This window comes from Fringilla coelebs (genome assembly GCF_963513975.1).
Source record: "Fringilla coelebs genome assembly, chromosome: Z".
Taxonomy (NCBI): domain Eukaryota; kingdom Metazoa; phylum Chordata; class Aves; order Passeriformes; family Fringillidae; genus Fringilla; species Fringilla coelebs.
In genome coordinates, this window is record NC_140031.1 from 54,100,596 (window position 1) to 54,119,427 (window position 18,832).

At 37.7% G+C, this 18,832-nt stretch overlaps 1 protein-coding gene across 2 annotated transcripts in view; it reads right to left on the minus strand.

The window, feature by feature from the left end:
* Positions 1–13,638: 13,638 nt before the first annotated feature.
* Positions 13,639–18,832, minus strand: part of CEP120 (centrosomal protein 120) — a 37,956-nt gene continuing 32,762 nt past the window's right edge. For both annotated transcript variants that reach the window (XM_084225099.1, XM_084225100.1), the window contains 2 exons: positions 16,415–16,560; positions 13,639–15,749 (listed from right to left, as the gene is read on the minus strand). In XM_084225099.1, the coding sequence (XP_084081225.1) occupies positions 15,509–15,749; positions 16,415–16,560 (387 nt within the window). In that variant the 3' untranslated portion in view covers positions 13,639–15,508. The remainder of the gene's footprint in view (positions 15,750–16,414; positions 16,561–18,832) is intronic.

The following is an 18,832-nucleotide window of genomic DNA, read 5'->3' on the forward strand; positions in this document are numbered from 1 at the left end:
TCTAGAAGAGCCATGGAATGAGGTTGCTATTGTTAAATGCAGAGTCCCAGTTCTTTTTAAGGCAGATGAAAATACAGATAGACAGCAAGACAAGCAGCTCTTAGAGGTCACAGGGAAACATATTTTCATCTCACTGAGATGCACTGATTTCTATTCCCTTGGTCAGTAGTTCAGGAAGGTGCCTTTTAGTAAAATTATATATGCTTGGCTTGTGAAAGCATCTACAGATTCATGGTTGTTGCCCTCTGGTTTCTAGTGAGCTTTTTGTTCTGTTTGTTCTGTTTTGGGGTTGTTCTGTTGTTTTGGTTGTTTTGGATGTGTGGGGGATTTTCACCTGGAATTTTGTTTTTGAGATTTCTTGCTCTTTTTAGACTTACTGAGGTCATGTATTTAATTTAAACTTGGAGAAATGCACTAAAAACCCCAACCTACTCCTGCCCTCTAATGAAAGCCCCAAGTTTGGTGCAGGGTCCTACATTCATAAGAGCCCATTCACTGTGAAGATAGAGACCATATTAACTATGGATGAGGTAGCTTTTGCCAAGAGTCCTTAGGGAATCTCTTAGAAGTGCTGATGTAGATCAGATGAAGGGTTGTCTATGAGAATTTCTTAAAATAACTCTGGGGACTCTCTGAAATAATCAGCTGGTTGAGGAGGTATTTTTGTTTACTTCTTATTTCTCTGTATTTGTTCTGCTAGGACTGTTGAGCACCCATTTGTTTCTCAACATGAATTCCTGGGATCCAAATTAATAGAATAGGATGTTGCTGTACTAATAATGCAATAGGATTTCTAGGTTTCTCCAGCTAAAGCATGGCTGGTCCCAGACTTGCAAAATTCATTCTTATTTGTATCCTTGGAAAAGCACAGGGAGATGTGTTTCAAGCACTCTGCCAGTGTGAATTACCGGAGTCTGATCTGATTCCTTCCTCATTTTTTTTTTTGTGAAACTCTCCACTTGGCATCAAATGAGCAAGGAGTGTCTAAGTTACAGAAATTTGTACTTCTTAAGTCAGACAAAATGCTATCTAGACTGGTAGCACTGAGCAATCACCTGGCATCTGTCATCAGCCTGGTCTGCATTACTTTGTGGGGTGGAAACCACTGAACACCTTGTTTCATTCTTAGCCAGGTGTGCAAAACGGGGTCTGTAAATTCTTTGTATTTCACCCAAGGTGTCATCAAAGTATCTTGGGCTTTTCACACTCACCACAAAGTAAAGGGTCCTCCTAGGAACTCAAGAAAGAGTTTGGAAGGATGAGAGGTTAGCACTAGAGCTCCAGATTTCTGCTGCAATCCAAGAAAAGTCATATGACTATTAAATCTCACCGTCCTGTCACAAAAACTTCACCCTCCTCTGACCCTGGACAGGATGAAAAATACATCAGAGAGGAATTGTGTACTATCAGTACCAAGAAACAGTAGCAGGCTTTGAAAACCAAACATCACCTGGAGCCACACTGCTAAAGTAAGTCCTGGTGGTCACTGAGTGTGGCACCAGTCTCACCACATCCTTCACCTTGCCTGTGTGACACTCAGATCACTTTGGTAGCAGGCTCAGCCTCCTTCTCCAGGAAACTAGTCCTCACTGAAGAGGAAAAACCCAAGTCAAGAGGACTCTTCCAAGTGAGTAATCAATGCTGAGCTGTTCTGGGCAATCTCTTAAGCTGAAACCTAACAAAGAGTAAATGAGACTGTCCCAACAACACTCCAGCTGTGCACCTAAGTAGTTTCCTGAATAATGGACCTTAAGGAGACTGACAATGGTTGAAAGAGACAGACACAGATCACAAGCATGCTCTGCTAACACAGTATTTCTTCTCTCCTTGAGTAAAGGAATGCTTGTTATTAAATGAAAGTTATATTTAAACTTCAGAAATGGGCTGAGCAGCTGCTTGCTGTTTTACACTGGAAAACACATTGCATGCTTACCTGCAGTTCTGTTCTCTCTAATTGATTCTTTCCTAAAGGTATTTCCCACTACTCCACCTCCTTCCTTTGCTCTGATTAACAATTGTAGCATGATCTCATCAGGCCTCGACAAGTATTGATGGGCCACAGTATCATGAGGCTAATAAAGTGTGTTACCCAGTATTTTCTGATGACACATAAAAACTCCCTTATGAAAGACACTGGAGACAGGATATAATATAAATGCTTTTCTAGTAACAGCAGAGTACTCTGGGCTGTGAAGTGCTGGGCATGAGCATGTTTTTTAATAGAGCTCTATGGGGCTGCGCTCCCCAGTCGCGTGGTGGGGGGAAGTAGGGCTAAGGGTAATAGGGACCCCACTTTGATGCAGCCAGGACAGAGGAGATGAGGTCAGGCAGAACCCAGAGAACTTTGTGTGAAAGTGAAACCCCCAGGCATCCTCCCTGAGTGCTGCCCCAGCGCCTGAGCAAAGCCTCTGAGGAGAGCAGACCCCTATGATGCTGTGTGCACTACCTCCTCTTGTGTTCCTCCTTTCTTTCTTGTGTTGCCCTTTTTATCCATATTGCTCTATTAATAAAATAGCTTCACTGGAGCACTGTATTAAACATTTGCTGTGCAAGACCATTCCTTTAAAAAGGGTGGAAACATAAATCACCAGTTTTGTTCCTCCTCCTATTTACAATTATTCCCTGAGCATCTGTCAAACATTAAACAATAAGTGTAAAAAAGGCCAAATTATTTTCCCCTCCCTGCCACATCATGACACAAGTGTCAAGCCCAACAAAGCCACATGACATGAGCACAACTTTGTCAGTTCAAGGGCCACAGCCAAGCCTTAGTCTCACCTCTCTTTTCACCTGCTGACCGCTCTGGACTCTCAGCTGCACTGGGGCTGGTGGATGCTGGTTCCCGCCACGGGGACAAGCGATGAGACAGCTCTCCCAAAGACTGGGTCAGTACCCAGCACCTCTACAGGTACCCTGTTTGCTCCAGCCTCCCTGGAGCACTGTGCTTGGCAGCGGCATACTCATGAAGTCCCGAGGGAAACTGGGCTGAGCCACCCTCCCCACACTCCCAGTTCAGGATGAGCCTCACAGACACACTTTGCAGGTAACTCCCAGTCTCAACTCTCCCCTCTCTTCATTTGCCAGTGAAATGATGGCTTCTTATTTTTAAAAAAGTGTAGATCCTGAAATTCCCATTGTTGAGTGTAAGGCTGAGGAGTGTCTGCCAAGGTTAGCAAATCTGGGGCTTGCCAGGGCCATTCTTTTAATGGAAGAGAAGAAAAAGAAAAAAATCCAGCAAGTGGTGCAGCAACAAAAAAAAAAAAAAATCCCTTTTTGATCTATCAAGCCTCTTTCTCCAGCCTTTGTGAATGCCTCACCTCCTGCACAGTCTCTGAACATAAACTTTGCCCGGCACACTCAGGGTAATCTTTTCACATCATAAAACTTATAATCCTCTTAAAGTGGTTTCGTAGGGTTTGAGGTATGATGCACTTATCAAATAACTGAAACAAATAAATCAGCTTATTTAGGCTGTGGTCAGCGTGTGTGTAGCTCTGTGTGCGCAGGGAGGAAGCCAGTGCCATACCAGCATTTGTATACATTAGCAACAAAGCTGTCTGTGACAAGCTGTCCTCTGCACAACTAAATATTTAGTTGCATATCATAAGTAACTTCTTAAGTGATTAAAGAGAGGGTGCTCTCTGTCCGGGCTGGCGCGGGGCGAGCAGCCGGAGGCGCGGCTTTGCGAAGGGAGGCTGCCCGGGCACACCCCGCGCTCCCTCCCGGCAGGTTTGCCACGAGGTGACAGCCCCGGCTCCGGCCAGGGGTGCACGGACCCAGACACGCTCTTCTGTCACCCTTCCCTGCCCAGAAACTGGCTCTAAACAGGCTCCGAGTTGATTTCTTGCATATTTGTACAGAGTTCAAGTTTTCAAACATTTTTTTTTTGCTAGCTTTTATTGGTGTTAGTGCAAGGTTTATTTTTAATGTGCCTGTATTTATGGATTGCCGCGCTTGCATATTTCTCGCATGTGCAAAATTAAATTAATAAAAAGATTTCATGTTGAAAAAGTATAGAATAGATGTGTCCTGTTTGATATAAAGACATTGTGGAAAAGACATTCGTAAATTCAAAACCTATTCCTTTGTAAAATTTAACATTAATCAACAAGCTAGAAAAGCCACCCTAAATTTGCTCCAGGTATGTTTTCCTATGTGTACAATAATGCTTTCTTCAGATGGCTCAAGCACCATCACAGCAGCCCTCAATTAAAATGTCATGGTTTTTGGGACATAGACACACACTTAAGAGAATATTTTGAATTTGCAATTTTACCTAGGGAGAAAGAGAAGTCAGTTTGTCATAGGGACAAGGGCTGGGTTTTTATGTGTGGTGGTCTCTCCTCTTCCTGCTTCTTCCTGTCCATTCCCTGCTTCTCCTCCCTAGAAGGTACTCCAGCTTTTACTTACTTTGAAAACTCCAGAGGCAATTTAAACTATTTTTAGGATTTTGGATGCCTCTTCTTTCAGTATGTGCCATGTGCAAGAAAAGGGTGGACCAGGATCGGGCCATTATCCCATGTGGATGAAGTTTGGAGGGGTCTGATGGTGGCAGTGTCCTGCCTCAGGATATGGGAATGCCTGATGTGCTCAACACACCTTATCTTGTCTCCAAGCTGCTCCTTGCTGTCCCAACCCTCCCTCAGGTGCCTTGGCCACAAAGGATGCTCCAGCTCTGCCAGGGCTGTCCTGGGCACCTGGGCATTGTGCAAGATCTACTGCAGGGTTTGGGAGCAGCTCTCATGGGGAGAGCAGCGGCCCAGCCCTCCCTATTTCTTGTAGAGATGTTTGTTTATAATCAGATGCTGGAAAAACAAAGCAGTTTTAGCTACCAAAAAACACAAGAGTTTGCTCTGCTGTTGATGACATGGAGGAATTTTTAAGACCTTGTTTCCACAAAACACTTCTCAGAGATTTTGTTACTTGCATCTGGGAGAGCAGCACAAGGACAGTAGCAACAACATCATCTTTTCTAGTACATGTTGGGTTAATAGGAAAATTAAAGCTCAAGTAAATATTCACCAGAAAGTAATTTCAGTCTGTCATGAAAATAATCTACATTTATAAGTTATCTAAAGTAAAGTGAGCCATATTAGCCTCCAGCAGCTCTGAAACCATTATGAATTATTGAATAAGTAATCTTTTTTTTTATAGTTATTGACATAATAAATATATTTTCTTGAAAACATCCGGAGCTGCATAGGCATAGAAGTATTTATGAGCCTCTGCTCTTTACAGCACTGTTTTACAGGGTGCTGTCAACTGTGGAAGGGAAACAGGATGAAGAAGGTTTCACCTCTGATGTTTTTGTCAGGAGATACAGTGTTCCAGTCAGACCCAACTCTGCAGGCCCTCATCTTCATGAACCACGAAATAAATAAAAATATCTAGGTGACAATGGTGTGACTTGATTTTTATTTTTCTTTTTGATGGTCAGTTCTTTAGTGTGTGACAAATAGACCTTCAGTCCTCCAATATTGCTAGAGTAACAAGGAGCAGCTTAAGTAACATTAATTTTAGGAACAGAGAGAGCTTAAATTAACATTAATTTGGTGACAGAGAGGAGGCTTTAAATTGCCACCAGATCATCTCTGGAGGAAATGAAAACTTTGTAGGGTTTCAGACCCAAATGCAGTGTCAAAGTGACGGGAGATTTGTCAGGCAGAGTTGAAAGTCTTTGCATGCCGTACCTGGGGAGAGGCACAGTGGCTGCAGTCTCATCAGAAGCTGCCGCTGCCAAAGACACTTTGCCACGGGTTGGGTGGGACCTGCTGTGCCACCGAACACAGAATCTTCTCCTCTGAGGGAGATCTGCTGGGACGACACTGAGGTGCAAAGCCAAAGGTGCCGTGTTGGGAATCGCGGTGTGCCAGAGCGTGCCCACGCACCACGGGAGGTGCACCAGTCCTGCGCGGGTGGCATGGCTAAACCCTGTCCTGGAAGCTCACGGCTGCTTGGGCACCCCTGGGGCCACACACTGGCATCTTCTGGAACACTCCAGGGTGCAAAGTATTCGCAGGAAAAATCTCTTTCTGCAGTAAAAGCTGCATAATATTTTTTTCCTGTCTCCTCTAGGCAGTCAATGTATCATCAGCGGCTCTTAAATTTCCTGAAGTAAAAAAATTAGCAATTACTAGCCATGAAATCACAGAAGTGCTTGCTCCTGTGAGAAAAAAACCCAAACAAAACAGCAGCACATTTTAAAGAGCTCTTGTCCCTGAAAAGCAAGGCCAGACAAAGATTTAGTCTCTTTTTTAAAATTCAAGTCCGGTAGAACATCATATCAAACCTCAGACACTCACAACAAATCAGTCTTTATTCAAATGTGAAAATTTAGGCATAAATTGCTGGCTGCTTAGCTCTCAAAACAATGTCACGTTACAAGAAATGTGATATTTTGAAGAGAAACAGGAAAAAATTTATCAAAGTTTTTGTTATTATTGCATTATCCTCTTGCTTGATCTACTAGCTATAGATACTTGGTGTCTGCTTAAGTGCTTTCCATTCTTCCCATAAGCAAATTCTGGTTGAAGACTATATATCATTTAACTCTTGATCACTGCTAGTCTCAGTACCTCATTACAGCAGACCACTTTTTGAAACTGAGCTATAGCCCAGATAAATGATTGTATAAAGTTTTAAATAAACATACAACATTTATGTTATGTTGTTTCTCAGGGATGATTTATAGTCATTTTCTTCATCCAGTCCTGAGCTCTGGACATAAAAGACACTGAGCTCTCTGCTGTTTATCCAAGCTAAATCCTCTGTTTGTTCTGCATAAGCGTTCTTGATTCTATAATATATTGCAGGCTTTAGCTTCAGGTTTATTCCCTCTGGGATGGTGGAATTAGATACATTAACTGACAAAGATAAGGTAGGGACATTGTAGCTTAATAGCCATTAAAACAGATACTGTGATAATAAAAATGGAGTTAGAAAAGGGAGTAGAGGTTGTGATATTTTAAAAATATGTATTGATAAGACTTACATGAATAAATGCAAGATTTGAGAAATCTCTGCAAGGAAGCCCCCAAATGATGGTTGGATTTGGTTTAGTTGGGTTTTTTTTCATAAGAAGAGAATTAGAAATGGAAGATATTGTGAACCAGATTCCAAGTTGCCTCTTGTGCCCCCAAAGAGAATTATTTTTCTTATTAAAATGACTTTATATAATCTAGCTGCTGAGCCATTGAAGTACTGCTCTGTGCTACAGAAGAAAAATCAAGAAAGTACCATGAGATAAAGCAAGTTTCTCTGCCTTAAAAAAAACCCACAACCAGCCTGTGTGGATTCTTTTCACTATGTTCCTTCTTTTATCAGCATATTTAAACACACACACACACACACACATGTAGACCTTTGTTCAAACCACATAGGGTAGTCCATTTCCTTCATACTGCTACTCTTCATTACAGTCCTTGTTCCTCTGTTAAAAAAGCAGACAACACTAAATGCCTGCTTTCTCCTCTTGTGAGCATAGAAAAAATTTTGAACTGAGCCCACTAAAAGTTGTTTTGTATTTTGTCTCAGTTTTAATTCTTACATTTTTGTGTAAAAAAAGTGTTAGCATTTAAAGATCTAATGCCTAAAACAGTGGGAAGATTTTAAGAATTATAGTCTTTAATGTGACATACTCTAAGTCATCTCTTACCACAGTATAAAAGTTAGCTACGGTTTTAAAGGCCTTAGATGGTCTTTCATTTTTTTCTAAGTCAGGATTAACTGGTGTTTAAGTAACAGACTAGGTGCTTTCACAGCCAAAAATTATCTAAGTTAAAAGTTTGAATCTTGTAGTACAAACAGCAATCCAGCCTGTACTCATAAAAGCTTGTTATTTTGTGGTACACAAGTTAGTATGCTGTCTGTTCTCTGTAAAAAATTGCATTCCATAAAGCATGAAAAGCCTTTTTATCTGAAACTTGTGTGGAAAAATAAGCAGCAATCAAGTTAAATACATAGGCAGGCTTTTTTTTCTTCGATGTTGTTGTTGTTGTTTTATTCTACAAGCATTTATTTTAGTTAAGATATTCTACTTTAGAGTCGCGAGATACTTCCAGGAATAATGGTGCAGATGACGTGAATTACTTATTCCATGCGCATGAAAGGAAGGAAAAAGGAAGGAAAAAATAAAACTCATGAAAACCTCCCAATCCTTGTGAGTAAGTTTGAGTAAGCATAAAAAGATTGCCTGAGTAAGCATTGCCTGAGTAAGCATAAAAATTTTCTTTAAAAAGCAAACAAACTTATTTTATGCATATACTGCTCTTCAAAAAATAATTATTTGATCAAGGTTTCTTGATCAAATACAATAACAAAGTAGCACATAATTTCTCTGCATGTTTAATTATCAAACTTTTCTATAACTCACTAAGAAACATTTCAATTAACATTTCAATTAACATTTCATTAACATTCAAGAAACATTTCAATTAACTTGTTTGCTAGTGAAATCTGCTATTCTCATCATCATGATTACATTTGACAATAGGAAAAGGAGAGAGAAAAAAAATGGGTGTGTGTAAAAGTGCACTCTGGCAAAGAAGTGGGAATTTCTTGCCACACGAGGCAAGGTTAAGGTTTTGTGAGCTGCATTAAAAGTATCTTTTCCATGTGATGGAAAAGATAGTGATGCAGTCACCTCATCCTCCCACTGTGGCACAATCTGTGGCCTATCCCCTGAGTTTTTGTACTGAGCTCCAGATCAGAATAGAGAGTTTGTGACCATCTCATGGGCACAGTCATGTCTGGCTTGGGGGCAGTGGCCTGCTGGTTTCACAGCATTTGAGAATTACTTAGATAAGAGTTGGCCTCCCCCACGTTCAAGATTAATTTCCAGAAATATATGTCATGTTTGTTAGGATAATAGGAATTTGCTTTTATTAGTATTTCAATACTAATAAGTCATTAAATGATTTTCCTATAAAAGTTTTCACTAAAATCCTTGCAATTACTTATTTACTCAATAGATGGGATATGGCAAAAATGCTTGACCTTTTCTTTATCAAATAGCTGTAACAACCAAACATTAACTAGCTATCCATCAAAGTATCAGTATAATGAGGAATCACCTTCATCTTACTAAGAGAGACACAGAGTAAGTAGCACTACCCCTTAGCAATAAAAAAAATCTTGTTTGGGGCTGACCCAAAACTTAAAAAAAAAAAATAAAAATTGTCCTTTCTCCTCCCCTCATCAAATAATTCTATTTAATTAATTTCTTAACGAAAAGATTAATCTAACCTTTTATGGAAATCTGCGGTCTTAGACTCCCTTAACTTCCCTAGAAGGATTGAAGTAAATTTTTTTTTCTAAAGGTTTCAGGAGAATTGGTAATTAGCAAGAAGAATGAAAGAATGTACTGATTTATCTACTGTAAAAGAGCAAAGTAAATAGCTCGTACTCATTCGCTGAAGAAGCATCTCAGTAGAAGCCAGTATCTATCCCTTTAAGGGCATTAAGACAACTGCAAACAACACAAATAGCTGGAGTTTAAAGCAGTTTGTGAACCACTTACACAGAAAAGCTTTTCCCACATTATTCTCATTTTGCTGATAGGAAGTGAAAGCCCAGAGCCCTGTTTAAGATCACTCAACACCCCTATAACCAAGACGGGCAGAGAAACCACAGACTTGGCGTCCAACCCTCAGCCTACCAATGGGATCACCTTCATGAGCAACTCAGGAGAGATTTTGCTATGTTGCACAAAGTACTGCAACACAGGCTATCGGCCAGGATGGCAAACCATTGCTAGTCCCTTACACAGTGTTTGAGAGAATGGCTTTTAAGATGCTAAGCCTACCTATTTCTAATTAGGCAGTTACAAGCTGTCTGCATTGATGATGACATAGATAAATTAAATGGGATCAGTAGCATAAAAATCTGTATCCTCAGGTAAAACTTCAGGATTATTTTAATGATTTGCTATATATATGCAGCAAGACAATAGACAGGGAGCCAAAAGAAAAACAAAAAAAGCCACATGTTCTGCAAGATGTGTTAGGATGGGACAGGAGGTAAAACTCGCTTAAGAGACACATAATCATGTTGCTGAGGTGCACAACTTTTTCCACAAATAGCAGTGCCTTTTTATAGAGATGTACCTACACATGCCCTACGGTACTGGTGTGTTCTTGCTTCTGATATTCTGTTTGGGGTTTTTTTCCTTCCTTTTACTTTGGGTTATTAGCCCCCTTTATTCAGTCTAATTTTTTATTACCAGAGAGTCAGGATAAACCAGTAAGTTAGAATATTTAAATCATTGCATCTAGATTCAGGAAAACTGCACTAAAAAACATTATTGCTATGGAAACATCAAAAATGTTATCTAGACTGAGCATGCCCTATATCTGGCCCAAAGGACTCCTGGAGCAGCAGGTAGGGTCTGTGGTTTGCCCAGGTACAAATGGGTATTTATGGCACCATACCCACAGTCCAGGCTCTAACAGAATATTCATTCAGATGTGTTATTCATTCAGATGAAAAGCATCATGTCCACTTCATATCTGACATGAATGGGACGCAACTTTGGCTGCGTCCATGCTTAATTATAAAGTAAATAGTAGCTCATGGTACTTTCTACACCTGATGTGGATGACCTATTGTATTATAGTATTAATCTTCTTGTTAAAAATAGCCTTTGCAGGCAAATGTACTGATGGTCTGGTGTCTGTGCAATGAACATCTCTTAACATGAGATCAATAAAATTATTCTCTGTACCTTCAGAAAACCAAACTTAAAAAACACCCTCACTTATGCTATCAAACGAATACACAAATGTTGGAGATTTACCATTACCTCTTAAATTTTACAAAAAATGTATTAGCTTGATTGCCTGCTCCTCAAACACTGGTGATTTAATTTTGCTGCTCTATTTACATTTGCCTTTGTATACCAAAATATATGATATTCACAGTACATAACAATTTTCAAATTTTAATAGTTTTTTTCATAGTACATTTAAAGCCTTGAGCAATGACCAGTAACTGCTGAAAGAGTATTAGGCTGTGGACTGTTCTCCTAGACTCTATCTGCCCCAGTAAACCTACTCTAATGTTTGATGCCATATTATTTTGTTAATGCAGTTATGCGTCAGTAACTGCATTAAAACCTTTTGCTCAAACACTCAGTGACACTACATTTCCATAACTATCTAATCGCTATGTATGTTGTTAGAACAAAACTTTTTGTAGTAATACATAAATTTTTTAAATGCTGCCCAACTACCACAAGTTTTACACTTGGAAAAAAGAGTACTGGACTACAAAGTAAGGGACATCACTTTTCCAGCAGCATTATTAATGGGGACTATTTTAGTCTTCAGTGATGGGGAACGACAGGCTGTAGCATTTTTTCAAGTTCAGAATAGAAAATAACTGTACTTGCAAGAATTCAATTACTCTGCATTAAAGCTGCCATGGGGTTACTGTACATTTATGCATCAGAAAGTCAGTAAATTATTTTTCTATAAATTAGTCTCTCAAAGATGACTTTTTTTTCCCCCTTCTGTTCTGAATGCCAAACTCCTGACTGCTTCTCCACTACAGGGACTTCATATCTGGATAGCCGACATCTGTAAAAACATTTCTAATGAAAACACTACTAATACAACCCCCTGGAGAAACAAATGAAATGAGATCTAAGTATGCAGCCGCCTTTCTACAGCTCTGTCTTTAACAACAGTGAGGCTAGTGCTTCCCATCCAAGCCTTGACACAGGTCATGATCATTTAGGCACAGTAGTAGCAAAATAAATAATTGTGTAAATATGTAATAACTGGTATAAATACTCCAGTAGCACTTAGAAGATATGATAAAAGACTTCTGTTTTTAGCTGTGCATTAAGGTTTATCTCAGTGGATGGAAGGGAGAAGCATTTAAACTGCAGTGAAGGAGAACTGCAGATTGAATACTTGAAAGCTCAGAGCCAGATATAACAATGCTTCTTTTCCACAACAGCAATTTAGAAAGTGTATTAGTGTTAAAAGTGTTGGATCACTGCTGAAATATTATAGAAACAGTGGTTAGAGATTCACTCCAAAATAAAAAAATACTATAAAGATCAGTAATGTAACTATATACTTAAATAATTCAGATTCAAAGCAAAACTGCACTGTTTCTAAATAATTGGACATATTTTTTCATAGATTTATGTATAAGCATTCCACTGCTTTAATATACAAATAAGAATTTAGACACAATTTTTCTGTGAAACAATCTAACAATTATCAGGGGAAAAAAGTCAATTTCTTTGTAAGATTTCCCGACTTAGCAAATGCTCCATATCAATCAAACACTACATCCAGATTTCCAGCCCTACATTTAAATCTATAGTAAGTAATTTGAGGCAACAGCAAGTCCTCACCACTGGAAGCAAAATTACCACATAAAGACATAGGGAAGGATCATCTGCCTGAAGATCATAATGAAAACAACAGTACTTCTAAATGCCCTAATTTCAAAGTGGACTAGTGCTTTTGCTAGACTGGATTGTAAAAGGCCAGGCTATAATCAAAGTTTCCTTATGCAAAGTGAACTGCAAGTTCTGGGCCCAAATCCCAAATCTTAAGGCAGATGAAGCTGAACTGATTTGACATGGAAGTGAAACCCCCACCACCTGGGTTCACAGAAACACAATGTCAAGGGTACTTGGTTTGAAACAATTCCAACAGCTTCCCTAGTGAAACCTGGGTGCAATAAAATCAATAGCATTTTGCCAGAATTCCAGGGGGGTCTAGCAGTTACTCCTCTTCCCACCACGTTTTCTCTGGCCTATGCAACTAGGACTGAACCTGTAAACACAAGTCTCACTTCCAGCAGCCTTTATTTATTGGGTAAATTAAAATGGGCTTTTTATTCCATTCATTTGTTTGAAATGGCATGTCTCTTGCAATGAAGAGAGATTAAGATACAAATTTTGAGACATTTCTGATTAAAAAATGGTATTTGGTTTTTCCACTGAGTAACTCTAAGCTCTAAAATGCCTTTGAGGTAATAAAAAGGCAAATGGAACCCAACATAAAAATTTTCTGTGAAAGACAGTAATATTGAGCTCATGTCTGCTATACATATCTACTACAAAAATATATGTTGCTTCTGGACTAGTTCAGACTGAAGCAGAGACAAACTGTGCTGGAAAAAAATAAAACATACAGCTTAGATTATCCATAATTTTCTCATTCTAATACAAACAATGAATACTAAGAGTAATGATTATAAAACAAAACATATTCCATGTAAGTTATTTTCAGAATCACAAAATTTGTTCTTTGCACCTTGTAAGCTGTGATCTTTCAAGTGGCTAAATGGACCTAAAATAGCTTAAATGATGAAGTTTATAAATGTTTTTAAAAAACAAGCATTCAATGTTTCATTTTACTCAGTACTTTGATTTGTGAGAAAGAAAACTCAAATTTCTTTTTAAAACATACAGCAACATGATAGTAATTTTTTTTACTTGCCACAGAAGAGACTCAATTAAAAAAATAATTATTTAAAAAAACCCCAAAAGTGGCAATTTACTTTCATTAACAAGTTTATTATTTTATAGATTCAAGCACTAAAGACTGCCATATGACTGGAAATAGTAAACAAAATTTGCTCAAATCCATAGTTAAAAAATAAATGCAAAGTCCTTAATATTTGAATATTTGAGTAGTTGAATTTGAATTTTATTTCATAAAATAATACACCCAAAAAGTCATAAAATACCAGTTCAAAAAGCAACCAGTTATGAAAACTTAGTCAACACTGTCTCTGCAATATTTAAGTCTCAGGCACCCTCCAGTGTCTAGAGAAGAAACTACACAAGTGAGCAAGCATTTGAAGAAAAAAAGCCATGAACAAGTTGTCCTGTCAAGAGAGACGCTTCCTGCATTATTTACAATAATTGCATATAGCCCTGCATCAGTGATATCACACTGCATGATGTAAAAAGTATTGAAAAACTGAATTTCATGGATTTCTGTGGGACTTAAATGGTATTTTCTTTGCTAGTGGAGAGGGATCTCTAAGCACATCACTTAGAAAAATACATTTACAAAAGCATTTCTTATGAAGTCTGGTATTGATAAGTATTCAAGTACTCCTCAGGGAATATGATCTCAATGTTTATACAGCTTGTTTATAACTTTTCTAAGGAGTCTAAAAGAATAGTTTATTTAGCAGGACCTACACTCATGGTAAGGAAGAGGACAAACAATGCATGGAGAGCTAAAGCCAGATACAAATACCCCTCCTCCCATCTTATAATTAATACCACACAAAACAGGAAGGTCGCATGTACACAAGCCTCTCTATGAAAGTTCACTGATTTTATGCAAAAAACCCAAACTACTATTTTTTCCATTGGTATCTTCGTTCATTCTAAAAGTAATAAATCATAAGATGATTTTTGTACTTGACATCCAAATGGAAACAGTTGTGACTACAGGACAGAGAAGAATGCCTATTGAATGGACAGTGTTGTAAGTTACTGTTACTAAGTAAATCCCCACAAACCTAACAGAAATGGAATGAAAGCTGGAAAACAAAGACTTTTCAATTGTGATTATGGACAAACTAACATTAATTATGGATTTCTCCTTTGCACGCTGTTTGTACTTCCACAATCAAACAAAAACTTTACATGCAATTTAAGTGGTAATGAGTTAACATGTTTTGAAACACATATTAAGTAACTTGAAAGTGGTTACATCCTGATTAAAGAAAACATCTTAGAAAAGATCTTGTTTTATGTTTGTGTTCAGAATTACGGCTTCAGGTATCTTTTCTCATTAGGGATTGATAAAAGAACGCATATATACTTCTGAAAAAGGTCTTCACCCTCCTGGGTATAGCCTTACCAGGACATGTGCAGAACTGCTAGGGCAACCCTGGACAATATGGCTAGTTAGTAACTGATTTGGCTTCAGTTCCATAAAGTTTGATTTTTCCCCCTGACACTCAAAACCTTGTCTCTTATTTCCTACATAACTTAGTTATGTTAAGTCAGAGAAGCAAAAATTTATTATTTGTCATTTAGCAAAAAACTAACATTGGGTCAGTGCTTTAGTTCAGCTGAGAATTAAGAGTTTTGTCAGAGAAAACAGCTGATGCCATTTTGCCCTAGCATAGCTGAAGAGATATTTTTAAAAATTGAATGAAATCATCACAACATTGACTAAAAACCTCTTAGAATCCTTATTAAAAATATTACAAATAAACCTAGTCAGGGTGCTACAAAAAGAGGTAGGAAACATTTCAGAAGAGGGTACACAAGATAAATATATTTACACACACGCATAATTATATATATACATATGAGTATAAAAACATTAAACAGTCATTGCCCCCATAAAACTTACAACTGTGCTTCACTTGACATGTTGCAAGCATTTACATTGACTTCAGAGAGAGCTGACCATAATGTGCAAAACAAAGCATGATGTTACATATTTCCCAAAGTACTACAGGCTTATAAATGTCACTCTATTCAGATTTTGGCTCTTTCTAAACTCTTTGCATGCTTTTAAATAGTGATGTTCCTTTTTGCAATAGCTTCTCTGATTTGGCGGTCAAGTTCACTTACAATATGGTCTTCATGATTATAGACTCCTGTTCTCAGCAGGGTATCCCTCTCTTCTATCAGACGAGAGAGGTAATCATCTGTATTCTCATTTATTTTTCTGCAATGAAGATTATCCACTCTACCAGAAGAATTATCTCTAGCATCCTGCAATTTCTTTCTCTCCTCTTCTTGTTGTTTTAGCCTGATATAGATAAAAATAATTAGAGAATTTCAATCCTCACTTTATCTTTGTATTAAGTCTTTAGTTCATCTACTGAACTACAAAGTAAAATAAAGAAATCTGTAAAAGGTAAAAAATTCTGTCTCTGGAGAAAACAACTACAACTAAAAGAAATGTAATACTTAAATATTAACAAAATCTTTTGTATGTGCATATGTAACTATACTAGCTATCAGGGCTTCTGCTTGGTAATGTAAACTGTACTCAAATTAAAATGGTTCAATATACAAAACTAGTGCAGACAGCTTTCAGAGGACAACATTAGATAAATTCAAAATTTTAATGTATTCAAAATAAGAATAAAATGTTTCTTGTTCTTTTCTTAACCCAGCAGCTATGCTTAGAACTGAAAATTTAAAGTAGACAAAAAGCTTGGTGCTGTACATTTGAGTCCTTAACAAAAAATAAACCATGTGGTGTTAAACATGGATTTTTCTAAACTGCCGTACTGCTGCATTTTACAAACATGCAATCTTTACCTAAGGACCACTAAACTGTGTTCTTTCACTGAACTGACAGTGAATTATAATAGTGATTTAATTGAATCTTCTGTTTTGAGACTCACAGCACGAAAAGAGAAGGAAAAGGCAACAGTTGGGGAGGAATTTTACGAATACTTTTTATACCTGTTAAGTTCATTTTTGATATCCTCCAGCTCTTGTCGGTCTGTTTTCCCCAGCTCCTTTTCTTCTGCTGCCAAATAGCGCAACCTCATGTGCTCAAGCTCTTGTTGCTGCTTTTTAAGGTGAGCCATTGCATTTTCTTGCTCACGCTGTGTGGGAAAGGGTGAAGACAACTCAGTTGACTACGTGATTACATGTAAAAGTGCTAATTATAGCGACAGAGCAGAACTTTAGGAATGAAGCCATGACAATTACATCCCCAGGAGTTTTAGAAATGTAGGAGTTAACAGAATGTCTTAGTGATATCTATAATGCAGTAAGACCGCTGACAATCACCATCACAGTAAACCTGTCCAGGCTGGATCAAGTGCAGCTCAATCACAAAGATATCTTCCCATTAACAAAATAGCAAAGTTACTAACAAACCCTCTTACTAACTCTAGCTTAAGTTGGTAGACATAAAACTTGCACTTCTAGAACTGCTCAAGCTACTGAGATTTATTCCTTCATTATATGGTATATGAAATAATTTTTTTAGAGAAAAATAGAAGCTAAATAGCTGCAGGAAACTTCATCATCAGCCCCATAGAGACTAATGATCAAAGCTTTAAAAACTGCTTTTCAAAATTACAACTTGTGGTTAAAAATAATCCTTGGAAACAAATTTCTGGCAATGTGTCCTTTTGCAATTGTATTGTACTAAGTAAAATTTTAGATAACTTACTTTGTGGATTTAATGAAATCAGTCTGTCCATTCTAAAAGTTTGCTTGGTTCTAATTTTTAAGCTCTATACAGACACTTAAAAAAACCTAAGGCTTGAATCCACTACCACTTCATGACAGTAAAGTGGCTTAGTAAACCTGGTCCTCTCTTCACTTATTTTTCTCCCCGTCATTTTCCATATGACCTTGTGCACTAACTGTGCACAGTCAGTCCTGCACCCAGAATAAGACAGAAGACCTCAGGTAGTTAAGAAATAAGACAGGAGTTAGACAAACATCCTGGATCTAGGTATATTGTGCAGTGCAAGTTTATCTTTGTAATTCTGACATTGCTCTCATCTCAGTGTTTGATTATTAATACAATCTGTATTATAATTATTATGCGGGTTAAAAAAAGGTAATTTCTTTGTTTTATATGTGTAAGCATATTATTTACACAGTCAACCTCATATTATTTGGAAGATTTTAATAAGGTAGTTTCCTAAATTCTAGCTGTCAGCATTTTAAACACTCCCCGTTGATGATCAATAGTGCACAAGAAAATCTGAATTTCAAAAGTAATTAGTATTAAAAAAAGGCTTCAACTGTTAATGTGAACAGACAACGCAATACAGAAGTATTCAACAAAAAAATCAACCCTAAAAACTCTAAAAACTTTGTTTTTATACTAAATTCAATACACCAGCCAGCCAAATTAAATGTTAAAACTTCAGTAAGACAGGTTATAAATCTTGAAGAACATCTTGCTAAAGAGATACATACTAATAAAAAAACTAGAAGAAGGAATCATGCCAAAGAGTCTACAGCTGATAGATGACTGAAGCATAGAAAAAACACTCAGTGAAGATAAGGCCATGGTCCTTCCTTCTCCATCAAGAATTCCTTGTAGAAGGACATTCCCACATGAGAGAAACCTTTTCTGTGGGAAAGGGTTGAAGAATACTGTAATAAAACCTATTCTGCTTTATTCTGAAAATAATCTACAGATACATACAGTATATTGTGTATTTGTAGATTAAACAAGTTACTTAAAACAGGTTACTACAGACTGCTGATATTTAGAATTTTCAAGAGCTATAAGGAAATCCAAACAAAAAGTTGTGACACTGACTGGAAGTTAGTCGTAATCTATCACCAACACTGGTGTTTACACCACAGGAATACCTATTTTTCCATTTTTAATTTTATTCTTTCTTTAAATAGAGGACTTAGAAATACCCAGAAAGTACCAGCAGAACTTAACTTCCATAGTGGCCAAACTGGTTGAAACCATAACTAAACCCAAACTTTACAGGTCACAGGGGCACCAGGAAGAATTAATCTAGATTTTATAGAAAAGTTACTCTTTCCACCAGTCTTAAAAAACCCAACCAAACACCACACTAAAGAACCCTCCTACCAAACACAAACAAAGCAGTCACAGCAAAAAGCACTCTCAGCTGACTCAGGGCTTAAAACACCAGAGAAAGGACAGCAAGTGATTATCTCCACAAGAGCAAGAAGGTGAAACTAGAAATCCACACGAATCTACCCTTCAGCTTATTTCTGAATGAAGAAATCACTATGGAACTTTGCATCTGATACAATGTAATTCAGCAGGGAAAAGGTGGATGTGTAAAGAGTGGGATACTATGGAGACAAAAATGAAAAGGAAACAGATAAATAAAGAATACATTCACTTACGTCCATTAAAGACGT